The sequence below is a fragment of the Pelobates fuscus genome, chromosome 3 (assembly GCF_036172605.1).
Source record: "Pelobates fuscus isolate aPelFus1 chromosome 3, aPelFus1.pri, whole genome shotgun sequence".
Classification (NCBI taxonomy): Eukaryota; Metazoa; Chordata; class Amphibia; order Anura; family Pelobatidae; genus Pelobates; species Pelobates fuscus.
The window spans coordinates 367,444,593-367,464,529 of NC_086319.1; the positions used below are offsets into that span (position 1 = coordinate 367,444,593).

The 19,937-nt window shown below is 42.3% G+C and overlaps 1 protein-coding gene across 1 annotated transcript; it reads left to right on the top strand.

Annotated features, from left to right (window-relative positions):
* The first annotated feature begins 1,512 nt into the window (after nucleotides 1-1,512).
* STOML1 (stomatin like 1) lies at nucleotides 1,513-19,006 on the top strand. The gene is made up of 7 exons (XM_063445897.1): nucleotides 1,513-1,664; nucleotides 1,743-1,849; nucleotides 14,091-14,240; nucleotides 15,353-15,556; nucleotides 16,235-16,445; nucleotides 17,813-17,953; nucleotides 18,325-19,006. The coding sequence occupies exons 1-7, from the start codon at nucleotides 1,589-1,591 to the stop codon at nucleotides 18,519-18,521; spliced, it is 1,086 nt and encodes a 361-aa protein (XP_063301967.1). The 5' UTR covers nucleotides 1,513-1,588; the 3' UTR covers nucleotides 18,522-19,006.
* Nucleotides 19,007-19,937: the final 931 nt, after the last annotated feature.

Consider the following 19,937-nt stretch of genomic DNA (forward strand, 5'->3'; position numbering starts at 1 on the left):
CAAAATACACAATACAAAAAAAGCCTATAGGCTATACTGCAAGATAAGGGCAGGTATCAAAAGCCCAAAGTAATATGGCTCTATAATAATGGACTAGCCATAATATAAATGATATCACAATAATCTGGGTGCCAATTTGCCAGGGTCCTATGCAAGGTTTCCCTTGATACCAATATGTCAATATGGCAGTGCAGCAGGACAGAGACTGTAGCGGTGAGAGTAAAGGTAAATATTTCACTTTATTTCATTTCTGGGAGCCTATTAATCTAAGTAAGTACTACAACACTTTAACATTAGGAAGACATGTTTGTATTCCTTACATGATAGGGTTCCTATAGCTACAGTGTGGAGTATAGTAAAGAAACGCCACAGGCTAAAATAAATAAAAAAAAAAATAAATTATAACTACAACAAGAAGAAAAGCATTCATAAATCAAAATGTTCAGCTGTCAGTTTCTAAGCACATTTGTTGTAGTTTAAAGACACATTACTATTGGTGCCCCGCTAAGCTGAATTTCTGTTTTTAAAAGGGGGAGGGTGGGGGGGGGGTGGGGAAGACAGGCCAGTGATGCGCAAGGAAAAGCCATCCTGGCATGAATGCATCTGACTTCCTGCCAATCAAACGTGATGGCCAACAGTAAGTGAACCATGTTTCAGTGCTCTCTGCATGGTCGTAAGCACGCCTAAGAATGTGCTCCTGCAACACTTTTTGCAGATAGTTCTTAATGAAATACGCATATGAACTGTGTTGGAATTTCAAACCCATTCAAGAGTTATACTGAGACAAAGTAAGGACTACTTTGTCTCAGTATTTTTCCTCCGCCTGACACTTCTTGACACTGGGTGGAGCTACTGCCATCAAGAAGTGCCAATCCCCTCAGCTTTCATCAGTGACAGTAGCAGGGAATTGGTTCTGGCTAAGTAGGATTCCACAGTCTTGCGGCATCCTCCATAGACCTCAATGTTGTACTTGCAGGCATGCGCCATGGTTCAGTAATGACGTTGGCTGCTAAAGAGGACCCGCCAGGAGAAGATGGATGTGCCTACGAGGGGATGATTAAAGGGACACTGTAGGCATCCAGACCACTTCAGCTTATTGAAGTGGTTTGGGTGAAAGGCCTATGTCCCTTAACCTTGCAGTGGCAATTATTGGATTCTGAGTAACTGCAATAATTACCTCTGAGGGTCAACTCCTCCTCTGGTTGCTGTAAAGGAACTTCCAGAATCCAAATGGACCCTTGGTCCGTTATCCGGCGCTGGACGTGACAATGTCACCGTCGGGGGGTCTGTGCAAATTCTTCAAAGTCCCCAGACAGTGACAGTGCCACTTTAATAGATATCTGTTAAACTCCCTAAAAATATGATCACTTCGTTTCCCACTTCTAATGCAGCAGCTATTTTCTCACATGTCAATCCAACCTCCCAGCAGTAGAGGGCGCTGTGCTTCGCAATCGCATCCTGTACACACGATTATCATTACATCATATTTAGTAACCAGGAAGTGTTTGTAAACATTGGAAGACACTGTGTTGTTATTGATTCTTGTAAAGCTCCCTCCTTGGTACGTGTGTCCCCTCGTTTTGCACCCATGGGGAGTCATTATAAGTATATCAGTCTGCCCACTGGGCTGGATGAAGCTCCTCCATGGCAGTGTCAGAAAGCAGGTATAATGTTCTATTTACACACCACTATTGCTATAAATGGGTTTAAACATTAGTCTGACCATCTCCTCTCACCCACAGCTCCCTCTGACTCGTGGATACTGTCAGTGGTTCACACTGCAATCTCCTGTCTGTCATGCCTGCTCCTTCTCATCACCTTCCCTGTCTCCATCTGGTGTTTCCTGAAGGTAAGCAATAATATAAATAATAATAATGTTATATGGTATAAATAATAACACGTGCACTCTCTCTCCCACTACTGACAGTACACTGTGTAATCTGCTGTGCATATTATACTGTATTCACATTGTGTGATTGGTTGAAATAATTTGTTCACCAAAGAACGGAGAATACTGAACTATTGCAATATATTTCTTTTACTGGAATTGATATGCAGAAATTCAACTTCCACATAAGCAATATCAATTTCAGCCATTTTTTTTTAAAGCTTATACTGGTTATGATGCCTGGACTGCTCCTTTAGCAGACAATTGCTGTTTTTTTGGTTAAACATGATGAAATCAAAATCACAACAGATGGCAGTTTTTACAGCAATAAATATCATAGTGATAAAATGTTATTGCTTTATGAGTTGTTTAGGTGATACTTTCTCTCCAGGCTATTAGTGCTGCCATGATTGGAGATCCTTGGATGTTAAAATAAAGTCCCCACCACTCCAATAAGACTGTCTCTGCTAATTTCTCAAGCAGTGCAGCAATACAATGATGAATTAGTCACTGTGATATTGAGTATTGGTATCTGTATTTAATAATTAGTCTAGTTTGAAAAATAGAGTTCAGTATTTCAATTAAAGGACCACTCTAGGCACCCAGACCACTTCAGCTTAATGAAGTGGTCTGGGTGCCAGGTCCAGCTAGCTTTTACCCTTTTTTTTATAAACATAGCAGTTTCAGAGAAACTGCTATGTTTATTCTGAGGGTTAAGCCAGCCTCCAAAACCTCTAGTGGCTGTCTCACTGACAGCCGCTAGAGGCGCTTGCGTGCTTCTCACTGTGAAAATCACAGTGAGAGCACGCAAGCGTCCATAGGAAAGCATTATGAATGCTTTCCTATGCGACCGGCTGAATGCGAGCGCGGCTCCTGCCGCGCATGCGCATTCAGCCGATGACGTCGCGAGGAAGAAGAGGAGGAGGAGTAGAGCTCCCCGCCCGGCGCTGGAGAAAGAGGTAAGTTTAACCCCTTCCTCCCCCCAGAGCCCGGCGGGAGTGGGTCCCTGAGGGTGGGGGCACCCTCAGGGCACTCTAGTGCCAGGAAAACGAGTATGTTTTCCTGGCACTAGAGTGGTCCTTTAACCTACAAAGATACATGGGTAGAATTAATCACAATCACTTATTTCTACACCAAATTATTTTGAAGTTGTTCCTATTCTCATTCCAGAATTGCCAGAACCGCCAACTTCCAAAAAATCTTGTATTGATGACCTGAGGTTGCTAAATAGAGCTGAAGTTATCAATCCAGTAACCATATACGTTTTAGGCAGAAGATAATTTGGTCATGCACATACAGGCTCCACACTGATTTTATTTAAAAGGGTTATTCCACACACCATGACCAATTCAGTGATATTAAGTGGTTACGGTTGAGTTTAGAGATATTCACTCACCTTACCTCCAATCCAGCATTGCCATGTCCTCAGCTTCGTGAGTGTTACTCTTTTATAACACCCACCTCTGCTCCACCGGGTCTCTTCTTCAATGTGACCTGCCTGGGAAATTTTCTATGTGACACCAACACACGGGCTTTGTTACCAGCATGTTGACGTCTGAACAAAGTGATGTCAGTGACTCAATTCTTATACTCTTTGGCGAACGCTAGCAGCGTTGATGGTTGCTATGTGTGAAGATCAGAACGACAGCTTATGGTAGGTCTTTTCTGTTATCCATTGTCAGTCAGTTCTCCGGTACAGGCTTTATGCTGAAGAATTGACTGACAGGTGTGAGAAAGACCTATTTTTTTTGCTATGTATTGATTAAATGTTATGCTTTTTTCAAAAGAGTATAAGGTGGAGGTACCATTAAAGTTACCCTTTGATAGCAGCCACTGGGTGGTTTCATTTAATTTGCCAAGTAGCTTTATTTGTTATTTTGTAGTTTTTTTGTGAATGATGGATCTCACAGCCAAGGATATATAAAGCATTGAGAGCCCATACAAGTCACTTTTAGCTGTACAATGTCTTGGTGCTTCTCCTCTGATTTTACAGAATTGGGAGGATGGGCATATATCTGCAGCACATTGAATAGTTTACACATGACCTATGGAAAGAGCATATGTGGTTATAATACATTAGGGCATCTGTTTAATTTCAGTTTATTTTGTTATGATGTAAACTGTGTGCTCTTTAAGAATCTCTCTCACATAGGGTGTATTGAATTTGTGTCTTTAATCATTAAACATAAAGTCTATGTCTAAATGACAATCTAAGCACCTTAAGTAGTATATCCCATTGTACCACTGTATCCCGGTTCAAGGATAGTTCACTTCACTTCTGTATTTGCGGTATCAATTCCATCCATATTTTAATGCCATTATTAGGTTGAGTGAGTCAGCTTATCGCTGCCATCTAAATATGTATGACATTTATTTTGCTAATTCTAAAGTGGAACATCCGCATTACCAATACTAATACAGGGCTTGACAAATTTGTTTAGAATATAGGAGCCAGCTAAAAAGTTAGGAGCCAGTCATTTTCAACGAGAGTGCAATTCTTAAAGGGACACTATAGTCACCAGCACCACTACAGCTTGATGTGGTTGTTCTGGTGTCTATAGCCTGTCCCTGCAGGTGTTTCAGTGTAAACACTGCCTTTTCTGCAAAAGGGCAGAGTTTACATTGCTGCTTACTAGCACCTCTAATGACAGTCACTCAGATGGTCACTAGAGAGTCCTGGGTCACTGCTGCACCACATGCAGCACCCAGGTTCAGTGTCTCCAAGCTCTGCATGGAGGTGCTGAATGTTCCTCATAGAGATTGGTTAATGTAATGCATCTCTATGAGGAGATGCGGATTGGTACATTTGCTGCGCATGCACAAAATCCTCCCAATGCTTTCCTAAGGGAAAGCATTGCCTTAGCTGTGATCATAAAGATTGATCATTTCAGTCATCGCGAACCTGTCACGGTGTGGAAAAATGGGAAGAAAGGTGATTAAAAAACACCTTCCTCATGCGATCGGAGGGGGCAGGTACCTAAACGCGCACGCAAGCACACACACTGACAGGCTCACATACACACTCATGCTGACAACAGGCTTGCACGCATGCTCTCTCTCACACACACACAGACACACTCTGACAGGCTCGCGCACACACACACACTTTGACAGGCTCGCGCACACACACACACACTTTGACAGGCTCGCGCACACACACACACACTTTGACAGGCTCGCGCACACACACACACACTTTGACAGGCTCGCGCACACACACACACACTTTGACAGGCTCGCGCACACACACACACACACTTTGACAGGCTCGCGCACACACACACACACTTTGACAGGCTCGCGCACACACACACACACTTTGACAGGCTCGCGCACACACACACACACTTTGACAGGCTCGCGCACACACACACTTTGACAGGCTCGCGCACACACACACACACTTTGACAGGCTCGCGCACACACACACTCTGACAGGCTCGCACACATGACAGGCTCACACACACACACACACACACACACTGAGAGGCTCTCTAACAAGCACACACACACACTGAGAGGCTCTCTAACAAGCACACACTCTTGACAGACTCACACAGGCTTACACACATACTTTTGTTTTAATTGAAACCCACTCAGCCTCCCTATGTTTGGGAGAGCTGAGTGGGTCTTTCCTGGGGTCCAGTGGGGCTGATCTCTTCCTGTATGTGAGGGAGCAGTACTCTGCCTGTAGCTCCTCTCTGCTCCCTTGCGCTCTGTAATGATGCCGGAATGACGTCATATCCCGGCTCCCGGCATCATTACATAGCGCGAGGGAGCAGAGAAGAGCTGCAGGCAGAGTACTGCTCCCTCACGTCAAAGCCCCTTCCCACACTTACTAGAGAGCTGGCAAATCCCAGACGCCAGGGCGAAATTTCTAGTCGCCGTGGCGATCTGGCGCCTGGGATTTGTCGAGCCCTGTACTAATATAATATGAGGCATATAGTCTAAATGGTTTAGGTTGTCAGCGATTGAAATCCCCATTTGCCACTAAAATACATGCCTACAGCAGTTCATCTGTCTCCATGGCTATTTATTTTGTTTTCCTACTTCAGGTAAGATTAGATTAAAGACTAGTATAAGTACCTTGGTTTCTGTTCTTTCAGTTCCTCCCAGTTGCTTACATTGGGCTTTCTTTTAACAAATAGGTCACATTTAGAAGGCTTTTGGTGAACATTTAGGTAAGTTTATACGTTTAATGATGCAGTTTATGAAAGAATGATATTAATGGATAGCCTGGCTGTGTAAAGTCTGCCTGAATACTGCAGGCTAAAGAAAGAGAAGAGGCCAATACACACTGTTAGTGAAAGCTTCCCCGGGTGACTAATTGAAGTACACACTTGTATATAACATGTTTTTAAAAGCCTGACTATACGTTCATGCAGACACTTGGTCCTATCAAGGCATGTGGCATTGATTACTATTACCTGTGCATTTAAGCACATAAGCAGGCTTCTTTCAGGTAGCGGAAGGTAAGGTAATGTTTTTATCTCTTTGCTTATCTAAATCAGCATATAAGACAAACATAGTGTAGCGGACCATGTGTAACCCTACCGGTTACCTTCGCTAATTCCCTTCCTTCAGCTGAATAGGAACCATTTAGAATATAAAGAGACACTTGCCCCCCCCCCCAGGAACTGGACGACACACAGTTCTGGAGGTACAAAAAAACATTATGCAAGGGGTGTAACACACAATACAATGTCCCCTCCGAGGGTCCTCCCCCTCCCCGGGAACCTAACACGGGAAAGGGCTTTGTCTCCAAAAGCCCACCACCCAAACACAGGGTTTTTTCACATCCGGGGACAGGGGGGGTCTTCCTCCCATGAGCCTTTGTACCTGGGAGACCAAGCGCGTGAAAAAGGGACCTTCCCTTTGTCTCCCAGGCACAGAGAGCCTGCCTGCAGGAAAAGAGCTGGTCTCTTTGCCCCAGCGGGCACCACAAAGCCTGCCAAACTCGCCAGTGCCCCAGAAGTGCCCACACCAATCTCAGGGACCCTCGCTCGCGAGGTCTCTGTGTGAAACCCTGCAATGGAAGCATCTCTTTTTCGGGACATGAATGCTCCCCCTGGCGGCATTAGTCTGTACGAAATCGCGGCCACCCAGGGGAGCATTCATTAATTATTTCCCTTGCAGTTTCACACTTATGTTGCAAGAGCGAACGTTTTGATTAATTGGTGTCAACGTTCTAATGGGGCTCTGGGGAGGTCCTTGTTTGGGAAACTAACGAGTTGGGAAAAAATCCACAAACGCTCCCCCTGGCTGGCGTTCGTCTGCACGAATGGCGGCCAGCTGCAGGAGTGCTCATTAATTGCTTCCCTTGTGGTTTGCAGTTTGACACTATGTTGCGAGGTGTGAAGGTTCTAAGCCAACATTCCAAATGAGGTATTGGGGTGTTCCCAATACAGGCAGATGATGGGGAAACACACATAACATCAAACAGGCAATTCACGGACCGGCAGCGGTCCCACCACACACAGCCTCCCTGTTTGAGCTGGTGTGAAGACAGCCTCCGTATATGTGACTGCTATTATCTCTGTATATGAGCTGGTGTAAAGCACAGCATCAGTATATGTATCCACTATATGCTCTATGTGTGAGTTGGTGTGAAGCACAGCCTCAGTATACGTGTTCACTATATGCTTTATGTCAGTGATGGAACTTTTTTTTTGGCCCTCCCTATCGAAATGATGGTTAAAAGGTAGATCCCCATTTGCCGTACAACTCCCACAATGCTTTAACAGCTGGGGCTCTTTCATTTTCCCATCCTTGCATTTATCACTGAGCAGTGTTTGTGTGTTTGAACATAAGCATGTTTTCGTAGGGGTGTGTTTGTATGTAGTGTTGGCGTTTCAATGCTGAGATGTAAGCACAAATGCACATATACATGCAGATACACAGACACAGATACACATGCAGATGCACGGATACGCACACTGACACACATGAAGACATGACACACTGACACACATGCAGATATAGAGACACACAGGTACATATACACACACACTGATGTACATAAGGACACACAGATACGCACATTGATGCACATACATACGCATACACCCTGACAAACATAGAGATACAGACACACAGATACGCACACTGATACACACATACAGACAACATACAGATACAAAGACGCACACTGACAGACATACAGACACACACTGAGGTATACAAATACACACACACAATGCAGGTCAAAATGTACACTTTTATAGCTACCCTCCAGTTTCCTACATTTTGGGTGCAGGAGGGTGGCTTCCATGGGGTCCAGTGTGCTGGCTGACGTAGTTGGGCGTTAGGCTCTGTCTCTCCTTGCCCGGCCCCTTCCTCTCTAGCTCCTCCTTCACGTCTCTTTATGAGTAAGTGACAAGCTGTCACTTCCTCCCAGCGCTGCAGACAAGAAGGTGGCCCGGTTGTGCTGTTAAAGGGCCATAGTGCCCGACTGGGCCCCTTCTGACACATGTCCTTTGGGTGGTTGAAACTGTCAAGGAGGCAGATCAGGGGCAGAGCCAGCACAAGCCAAACACAGCCCTGGCCAATCAGCATCTCCTCAAAGAGATACCTTGAATCAATGCATGAGCAATCCCGAACAGAGAATGGAGACTGAATGTCAGTGCTGCACACTGTGCAGCACCAGGAAGCCATATAAGAAGTGGTCAGTGCATGTATCCCTAGGCTCTAATGTAAACACTGCCATTTCTCTGAAAAAACAATGTTTACTGCAAGAAGCCTGAAGGGAATGATTCTACTCACCAGAACAAATGCAATAAGCTGTAGTTGTTCTGGTGACTATAGTGTCCATATAAGAATATATGTCCATTACAAGCCCTGTGTATGGTTTGCCTGTTCGTTACAGCGTCTGTATATGCTAGTGTTATAATCTCTGTTTATGAGGTTCTGCAAAACAGCCTCAATTTATCTAACTCATAGTATATGTACTGGTGCACTGGTGTGGATGGTGTCCTGCCTTTTGCATACTTATACTGATTAACAGTATCTAATCGTTTTGATTCTAATGTTTGGCATCATTTTGTACCATTTGCAGTATTTAATCTTTGAATGCATGTTCTGATGCTGTTGGCCTACATTTTCTACTTATAATTAGTAGTTGCCGTAGTTTCTATGATTCATCCTGATATTCTTTCAGTACTACATGAATGATGTGCTCCTACTTGCCTTTGTTTTTAGCAATGTATACTATTGTGATATTAGTTTTTATTATTACTGTATCAAGAAATGAATTTACAGTGTGAGGTAACAAGTCACGAGTCTATTTGCAATATGTAGTCATTGCTGCAGTGTTACCTTACAGGCAGATATTGTTTTGGGTTTCCTGGAACGACAGGTAAAAATAAACTCATAAGGCAAGATCAAGCTGTGGGAATTCTGACATTAGCAAATACATGCTTCCTGAGAACAATGGGGTTTTCTGTTTAGTTTCTCCTCCCTGTTGGCAGGGTATGACTTTTCAGTCTTGGTGTTTGCAAGTTATGCCTTTGACTAGTTTCTGATTTTGAAAGTGCCAACCATGGAGTATTTCCCCTATATTAGAGAAAGATATTAACTTCTATTTGCCTAAACATGTTTGTAATTTCCAGACCTTGTCTTTGTTTTATGGAGCTTCTCCTCTAATCTATTTTATTATTCTCTATAGTAAGCAGTGTGTGTGTGTGTGTGTATGTGTGTGTGTGTGTATATATATATAAATATATATATATATATATACACACACACACACATGTATGTATGTAAAAACCAGATAAAATTTGTATCTCGTAATACCTTTTTTATTGGACTAACAGAATTTTTTTAATGACAAGCTTTCAGGAGAACCTCTCGTTCTCAAGTCTGAAGCATTTCTGAGCAAAACGACACATAGAATTCAAAGTTGAGTTGTGATATAGGGGTTAAAGCGACATGAGTGTAGATAAGACACAGGTTTGTTAGGAAATAGACACCATTTTTGCAGAGGGTCATAAATATCTTTCTACATCACTGGACTAATACTGCTACAATCTCTACTTGAACAAAATATATATACCGTGTATACTCGAGTATAAGCCGACCCGAATATAAGCCGAATTTTACCCCAAAAAACTGGGAAAACTTATTGACTCGAGTATAAGACTAGGGTGGGAAATACAGCAGCTACTGGTAAATAAAATTAGATCCTAAAAAAAATATATTCATTGAATATTTATTTACAGTGTGTGTATAATGAATGCAGTGTGTGTATAATGAATGCAGTGGGTGCGTACAGGGCCGGCCTTAGGTGTTCAGGCGCCCTGTGCAAAACAATCTTGTGGCGCCCCCCCCCCACCCTCACCCGTCTCTGTTTGGACCCCTTCAAACTATTTTAGGAGCATTCACAATCTGTCGCCTCCACCCCCTTCTACAAAGCCCCTGCACCTCTTAACCAAAACCCCTGGCCAGATCTTCACCAAGCCCCTGGCCACGACTTCAAACTCCCGGCCATCCCTTCCCCTTCATCAATGCCCTGGCCATCCCTTCATCAAACTCCTAGCCACCCCTTGCCCTTCATCAATCCCCTCCCACCCTATCAATTCCTGCCACCCCTTCATCAGTCCCCTGCCCCTCTCATCAATCCCCTCCCACCCCTTTAACAGCCCTCTGCCCCATTCATCAGTCCCCTGACTCCCCCTTTTATCAGCCCTCTGCCCCATTCATCAGCCCCCAGACCCCCTCATCAATCCCCTCCCACATATGTATCACCCACCTGCCCCCCTTTAATCAGCCCCATGCCCCCCTTTTCAATTTCCTGCCGCCCTTTATAAATCCCCTGCCAATTAATCCAATCCATGCCACCCTTTCATCAATCCCCTGCCCCCCTTAATTAAATTCCTGCACGCCTTCAACAAAACCTATTTAATACAAAAGAAAAAAAAAGAACAGTCACTCACAGTAAAGGCTGCTGCTCCCTGGACTGAGCTGTCTCCGCCGATTGAAGAGCACCGGGCGCCGCCTTCACTCACTGAATTGGATCCTTCCGCGGCTCCCTCTGATGACAGAGCACGTCGACGTCACGCAAGTATGCGGCATCACACCCCCACGCTCCTCCTCCACACTCCACACAGAAGTGGATTCCCGGCCGCTGCTCTCTGCTCATAATTTGCAAGTCAAGTGCAAAGCAGCATTTTGCACTTGACTTGCTCTTCACTTGAAATACATAACTCGGCCGGCCTGCGAGCTGTGTTGGCCGCCCGGCGCCCCTGTTGCCATGGCGCCCTGTGCGACCGCACAGCTCGCACACCCCTAAGGCCGGCCCTGTGTGCGTATGTGTGCAGTGTGTGCGTATGTGTGCAGTGTGTGCGTGTGTGTGCGTATGTGTGCAGTGTGTGTGTATGAGTGCAGTATGTGTGCAGTGTGTGTGTGTGTGTGTGTGTGTGTGTGTGTTGCAGAGCTTTGGTGGGGGTGGGCAATTTTATTATTTTTTTAAATTATTTTCATTATTTTTTTTATTATTATTTCTTCTTATTATTTATTTAATTTAATTATTTTATCATTATTATAATTTTTTATTTTTTCGTCCCCCCTCCCTGCTTGATACATGGCAGGGAGGGGGGCTCTCCTTCCCTGGTGGTCCAGCATTGGCAGTTCAGTGGGGTGGGGAGAGGGGGGCTGTCAGAGAGTTTACTTACCTCTCCTGCAGCTCCTGTCAGCTCTCTCCTCCTCCGCGCCGTCCGTTCAGCTCTTCTGTCAGCTCACACTGTAAGTCTCGCGAGAGCCGCGGCTCTCGCGAGATTTACACTGGGAGCTGACCGAGGTGCTGAACGGATGGCGCGGAGTAGGAGGGAGCTGACAGGAGCTGCAGGACTGGTACGTTACAGCTCTGACAGCCCCCACAGCCCCAGTCTGTATTATGGCAATGCACATTGCCATAATACAGACTATTGACTCGAGTATAAGCCGAGTTGGGGTTTTTCAGCACAAAAAATGTGCTGAAAAACTCGGCTTATACTCTAGTATATACGGTATATATACACACACACTGCACTCACCTGAACATGCTTAAATAGTGTGCTGCTGGGGGCCATATTATACAATAAACAATAAAAGGTGTTTTTTTTTTAAAAAAAACACCTAATCTAGGCAAAAAATAATGGGGATTTAGTTACATTATATGATCATATATTGCATAAGCCTGCCACAAAGTCAATGTACCCCATCTTTGGCAGGTCCTACTCTCACAGTCTAATGTCTACTCTTATGTGAATAACTCACTTACTTGGTGGAAAAATTCCATCTGGGGCTCTCTGCAGTACAAGGCTAAATAAGGACCTGAGATGAGGCACCTGTAACAGGGAGGGGTGCAAAACCAAGGAGTTGGCTAGACTCCCAAATATATAACCTGGGGGGTGGTTGCACTCACCTTAACATGCTTAACCCCTTAAGGACAAAACTTCTGGAATAAAAGGGAATCATGACGGAATATGTCCGTCATGTGCCTTTAAGTGGTTAAATGGGGTGCTGCTGGGGGCCATATTATACATTAAACAATACACAAGATCCAGCGCACTCTCCTATCTACTAAACAGCAACTTCAATGTTGACAGATTTTATTATTTATATATACTGGGAACAATTTATACATGCCAATAACCGCGCACCCACTCAATTTTAAACTGGCTTCAGCATCCACAATTCTTTAAGAATTTTTAAACACACCTGGCAACATTAATAGTGATTTACTTACAGCATAAACCTTCCACAATGCCAATGTACCCCATTCTTGGCATGTCCTACTCTAGCAGCCTAATGCCTGCTCTTATGAGGTTACCCCACTTACTTGGTAAATCCGTCACCCTGGGGCTTTCTGCAGTTTAAGGTTAATGGGTCCCTGGAACGAGGCACCTGTGACAGGGAGGGGTGCAACACCGGGGAGTTCACCTAGACTCCCATTATATAAATATATTGCAGAAGGGCAGCACTCACATTATTATTATTATTATTATTATTATTATAAAACATAAGCAAATTATATATGCATTGTTGTTACTGAGGATTATGTTTATGTTGTCAATGATAATTAGTTTAGGAAACGAGTAATTATTAGTGAAGCATAGTTAGTTTGTGGGAGGAAAGACTGTAACGGACCGTTTCACACACAAGAGGATAAAACCCAGTTTAGGCGATAATCCCCTTTACAGATGCACAGGCAGCTACTGCAAACACCATTCTCCCGACTGGAACCACACGAACACTGGAACAGCTGAACAAGAAAAGCAGACATCGGCTTACACTCCTGGCAGTCAGCATACAATCCCATTCCCCCAAAGAACGAGACGACACATCGCTTTGAGGGTTAAGCAAGAACTCAGGACTGGGACACCCAGTCTGGCTTTTATTACAAACAAGTACATACAGGACACTCCCAGGGGGAGGATGAAATTAACCAATCACATGGATGTACCTCCCACACATTTCCTCCCCTTAGATTAACACTTAACATAATTATACCGTACACCCTTTTTCCCAATTCCTGGATGTACCCCAAATACAGGGGGTACACCTTTAAATCCAGCATCGCTGGATAGCCCTTATTCAGGGGGACAACATACTCAAAATTCAAGTCATTCGGATGAATGGTTCGGGAGATATGGGTTTCCAAAGATTTGACCGACCGCATGGGCAAAGTATCCGAAAACAGTTCCATGCATTTTGGCCCTGCGGTCGGTCACAAACAAGTGAATGAAACAGACGAATTACTGGTGTTATAGAGACTAAGGGGGATTCGCATGAATCCCCTAGTTCGTGAGTTTCTTTCTACCGAACGGCGGGCCGTTCGGTAGTTTCCCCACGAAATCCTGGAAGTCTGGAGGTCTCAGCGGTGTTTGCCTAGTCGAGTGTCCGATTTCAGTTCCAGACACTCGACGGCAAAACACCGCTGTTCGGTGGTTTAAGATGGCCGCCGCCACGTGTTCGGCTCCCGAATGGCGGCCACCCAGAGGACACAGAATACATTACATCGATTGCCAATTACCTGTTTATTGCCCTCTCATTTCTATTGGAACTCAATTAACAATTATTCATCTAACATGGAAAATGTCTTGGTGAATTAAATATAAATTCAGACATTAAACATTAGAGTGTTAATGTTGTAAGACATTTGCCCCGATGTTGAGTGCTCCAACTTCTTATTAACATTATGTTTATTGATTTATTTTTTTTACAGGTGGTCCCTGATTATCAACGGATTGTTGTATTTCGGCTTGGCCGTGTACGCCCTCCCAGAGGTCCAGGGATGGTCTTACTGCTCCCTCTAATTGATCAGTTTCAAAGGGTAGACATGAGGACGAGAGCCTTCAAAATACCTCCATCTAAGGTGAAAAAACCACAGAGTTTAAAATAGATTTATTCTGCGTTATTTAAGAATATTTGCATCATGAATACAGCTATGAGGGGGTGTAAATTTGTATGTGGTCTCTCTGAAGAGGGCACACTTTTGCAGTAAATGAAAAAAGTTGAGTGTCCGTTATAAGTTAAATTATTATTAGTTCTAATCTGGATTTCATGTGTATCGCAAAAAAGGGCCCCATCTGCTATAGGACTGTGCAAAAAGGTAGTTCCTCGAAAAGGATTTACTAAAGCTAGACAAAACTGGCGGCATGTTGAACAAGCTCTTGTAGCGACACTTTTTCATATAAACAAAAACTGTTTAGAATACTGGCAAATACATATATCCAAGTGCATATAATAGAATTGGGGTAATTTTAGAGACTATTTTAGGGCATGCACTGGACTTGCCTCCTCAATTCTGTTACTTTTAACATTTTTAAAAATGAATAAATAAACTTGACCAATGGAAAGATCATATCTTATTGACACGTTGTGTTTTTTGTAATTCGTGGAATACAATTTTGACACCTGCTGTAGTGAGAAACTTCTCAAGTTCGGTTGATGAAGGTAATCTGATTTTACAATAATACAAGTGTACATATTCATGATTACTGGACGTCTTGAGCGAGCACTCACGGGTTTTGGTAGAAATTAAGTTGAACATGCAGAATATTTAGCCCCATTAAGGGTAGTTTGAGTCAATTCGTGGAGAAATAGGGAGGGTGCCTCAAGTGGAGGAGTGATCTGCAAAAACGTATTTGGGGGAGATAAACAGGATCAGAAGGGCAGGGGAGAGATACAGTTGTAGGGATAAGGAAGGGCAGTTGAGCAAAGTTTTTGTAGTTTAATTGACTGCAAGTTGTCTATTGTTTAAAAAATGGTTAAGGGAACCATCAACACAACTGTGTCATTGATACATGATTGAAAACACAACTTTGGCACATGCTCACATTTCTGTGTCATGTTTCTGAACTTTTCTGAATGCATTTTTTTTAAAGTCTGTTAGTAATTTGATAGTTATGACCTGAGACATTCCTTTCATGTGTACATATTGTCATCCTATCTATCTTCTAACAAACTGTCCCTTTAAATGTACAGGTGAAGTCACGGGATGGGGCAGTGGTATGTCTTGGAGCAGATATCCAATTCCGGGTGTGTGACCCAGTGCTGTCTGTCTTATCTGTACAAGACCTGAGCTTCGTGATTCAGAATACAGCACAGAACCTATTGGTGCAGAGCCTCGGTAGAAAATATCTGCAAGAGATGTATAGTAGTCGGATGCGCATAGGTGAACATTTAAAGGTGAGTGGGTACAATATTCTCCTGGGTTCATGTAATTCATTATTATGGAGTGTAGAATTTCTCAACTGATGTTCTCATACACACTGATATGATTGTCAGGCATTTACACTAATGCAATGAATGATATGCTGTATAGTTATCTGTTGGTGGAGAGACCGTGGAGTGGAAGGATGTGTCTTGTAAAGGGTTGTGATAATATGCAGAGAACTGGTCATGATGATTTAAGATATCATTCCCATAAATTAAACAATAGTTTCATGCAATCATATGTACTGTGCAGTGTCTGTGTTTTGTTTTAATTCTATTTATTTAATAGTCATTTTATAGTATATATAAACAATGACATACATGATTTAAAATAAAAACATAACCCTGAATGAAATTATTTCACAATGAGCAGGTAAAGAATTAACACTGATACAAAAACAAGCCTTAGATTGCTGTAATATGTAACAATAGGTACATGACAACATTGCTATAGGATCATATACACGCAAGAACAATTATTACTTTTCAGTTCTACATTATGAAGCTGGGCGGTGTTTTAAGTTGTTTTAATTTTTACATCACAGGTGGGCTAAAAATAACATGCACTAAAATTGTTAATAAGTTTTAAGTCAAAATTGCCAGTACAACAAACGGTGTGCTACAGAAATAAATAAGTTTTATGCTCTGCAGGAGGACATTAATGAACAAGTGAAGCCATGGGGTGCATGCGTAGACCGCGTGGACCTGGCGATGGAGGCCGTCATGCAGTCACCTGACAGCAATCCGGTTGGTTGTGTGAATACACAGTCCAAAACGCCCAGCGGGGGATTCGAGCAACTACTAATGCAGGTCATCTCTCTAGCTAAGCAGAATCCAGAGAAGGAAATAAATCCGTCTACAGGTACTCGTTTGTTATCTCTTTTTAGAATACTGGCTAGAACACTGTATACCATTATAGGAAGGAGTACGCCTTCCCACAGAATTCCCACAGAATGAAACCGGGCTGGGTTTTTCCATCACGATTAGAAATCATTCACCTCTAAAAGAAAAGGGTTACTGTTATGGCTGTGAGAAGATTTTACATGTTTGTCTACAGGTACTCGTTTGTTATCTCTTTTTAGAATACTGGCTAGAACACTGTATACCATTATAGGAAGGAGTACGCCTTCCCACAGAATTCCCACAGAATGAAACCGGGCTGGGTTTTTCCATCACGATTAGAAATCATTCACCTCTAAAAGAAAAGGGTTACTGTTATGGCTGTGAGAAGATTTTACATGTTTGTAATAAAGGTTGCTTTCCGCGTCTATGTCAAGGCTGCTGGGAAGTGTTATTTTAAATGTGGTGTTTTGTTCCCACATTATAAGATAACCTTTGGTCACTGCAAACAATGCACATATAAACTGATTTTTTTTTTAAAGTTATTTTATCATGTTCACGCAACATTAAAGGACACTACATACTTTTTTTTTTGTGTAATTAAAGTGTTTATTGATGATTTTTTTCCAATGCAGCAACAATAAGCAATAGTGAAAAAGATGAAAGCATAGCCATGTTGACATGCAAGACGTATTTTATCTGATAAGTAAATAAAAAAGTTTAATCATAGCAGAAAAGAAAGAAAGAAGAGGAAAGAGGAAAGGAGAAGGTGAGGGAAAGAGGGATGGGGTATGACCCCAGTCTCTCAGGACGTGACTACTCACTAATCGTGGTATCACCATCTATTCGGCCAATCAGAATAGGGGAGAACCAAATTCTGAGCCTGGGGAGACAATTTCTCCATTTATGAATAGCATCCATCAGCTTTCCCCTCCTAGCACCTAGAGATACACAGCGTCAGGGCTGCACAAACCCTTTAAATAAGCTTGTGTGCAGAATGAGTGAAAGAGACCTATGTATAGGCACTATCTACTTATAAAATATCATTTTAAGCAAAAGGAAAATAAAACCAGTACATTTACTTTTGAACGGAGCACTGGAAGAACTGCTTGGCACAATCACTAATCCTTGTATATACACGTAATATAATTAAAGATTTTCGTTTTTACACTTAACACAAGTTAAACTTTAGTTTAACCAATAAATTAGATCTATCCATATACCTTAGTAAGTAATGGACTAACTTGTCATTTACATAATCCCTTCACTCATAATTAGGAAATTGGAGGCGTCAAAATGTGAGCTAAATTGTTTTTATTTTTTGTTATTCTGTGCATGCTAGGTAGGTTGATGATCATTCATGGCTTTGTAACTTAGTTCTTGTTTTAGGTCTCACATTGCAGCAGCTGCTGTCCAGGTTAGAAGGAAACCTGAACGAGTCACTAGTCTCTAAGGTGGGATCTTCATTCCAGTTTCATTTGACCTTGGAGAGTGGAGAGAGAGCTCCATATTTCCTAGATCTAACATCAGGTAAATATCAAATCATTCGTAAGGGATCTCGTATCTGTCTATACTCCTCCAATCTACCACAAGCAATGTAGGAATTTTCTTCAGGCGTCTCCGTCTAGGCCTCACTTTTTACTATTTTCCTTTAGTTTATCATTTCTTTTTATGTATTTTTTCCTTACATTTGACATTGTCTACATTCATTTATTCCTTGATTTATTTCGCGCTCTTCACTTCTTAACATTTAGACCTTTTCTAAATCTCCTTTGACCCATAAGCTGCCATTATAATCCCCTGCCACGTTTTTTAATCGCGTTACTTTCATTCTGCTTTGTGTCCTGAAATGTGTTCTCTTTCCATTCTTCTGACCTGTTTCTTCCATGTACTTCTTACAGGTTCGGGTCGGGCCGGATGGGGAGTGATTGGTGGCACTCCGGATGTTACATTGGACATTACAGAAACTGACCTTCTCTCTCTTATTCAAGGGAAACTTCACCCCCTTGCAGCCTACAATCAGGGACGCTTACGTGTGCAAGGAAACCTGCAGACTGCACTACAGCTACAGGAAGTGCTACAGGTTGTTACGCAATGAGCCTGTAGCTCAAGATACTGATAGACTGACATGTAGCCTCTGACCACAGTACGAGGTGGTTGTTATAGATGGAGGTTTATAAAAGATGTAGTCCAACAGTAGATAGAGGCAGGTAAATGTCAAATTTTCATGCTGGTAGTTTTTCAAATTTCCAATATATTTATTTTTGTATATAATGTGAAACAGGTTCTAAATTATACCTATTACATTTTTAGGGGGTGATTTTTTTCCCCCCACCCATTTCCATAAAATTATCACTAAATTAAAGTAGGACTATTTTTTTTTTTTTTTTTTTTTTTTTTTTTTTTGTGATTTACATACAAATGGGTAAGGATGTGGTGGCATGTAGGAAGAAATTATGTTTTGGAAAAGCACATTGATGGGATACAATGCCTACAGCTACAGAAGTCGATACAGTATTTAAATGGACACTTCGGGCACATTTGTGGACTTCTTTTTATATTTAATCTTCTTTAGTTATATATCTATTTTATATAATGCATAAAAAAATAGAAAGGGTCAACTTCCGCTTAAAGGGACTTTGTTGGCACCCAAACCACTGTCCCCTTATCCCTGTATTGTAAAACATTGCAGTTTTAGAGAAACTGCAATGTTTACATTGCAGGGTTAAGACTGCCTCTAATGGCTGTCCAGCAGTTTCACAATTTAACTCTGTGAAATGATGCTGGACGCCTTTGCGTGAGGACGTTCAGCATCTTCAATTACCCAAGTGATCCAATGCTTTCCTATGGAGAAGGCCTAAAGCACGCACAGCGTTGCTGAACATGCATATTAGATTTCCGGATCGGCATAATGTCAGCGGAAGAGGAGCCCAATCCAACACAGAGGAATATGGGTGCTGGAATCAGGTAAGTGAAAAAAGGTCTAACCTTTGTTTGCCAGGGGGTTGGGGGGCAGGGAGGGGGAGCTTAGAGGTAAACTATAGTGTTAGGAAAATAAAACTGTGTTCCTAACACTACAGTGTTTCCTTAAGAAATTAGGGTTGGAGCCCATTCGCAGAGATGCATTAGAACGTCTCAGTGGTAGAAATAGGCTGCATCCATAGATACACATTTATTGAGATTTTTTTTATTTGGTGAAAAGCCACCTTTTCTGGATTAATTCCCATTTTTAATCACAGGTGGTTATTTTTTTTCAGAAAGACATTTATTGCACTGTTATTTACCATGCTCTATTGGAGCTTACATGATTGTTAATTGTAGATGTGTTTCAGTTTGCCATTTTACCATCATTTGGTTTTATAAATACGGCTGTTCTGATATGTAAAAAGTAATGTTTACAACACTGGTATTAGCTAACACAACCGCTAATACAAGAGATAATCGACCAGAATGGGATTTTAATGACAGTCATAAAAGTAATTGGACTTACACTGAATATAAATTCTACGTCTAA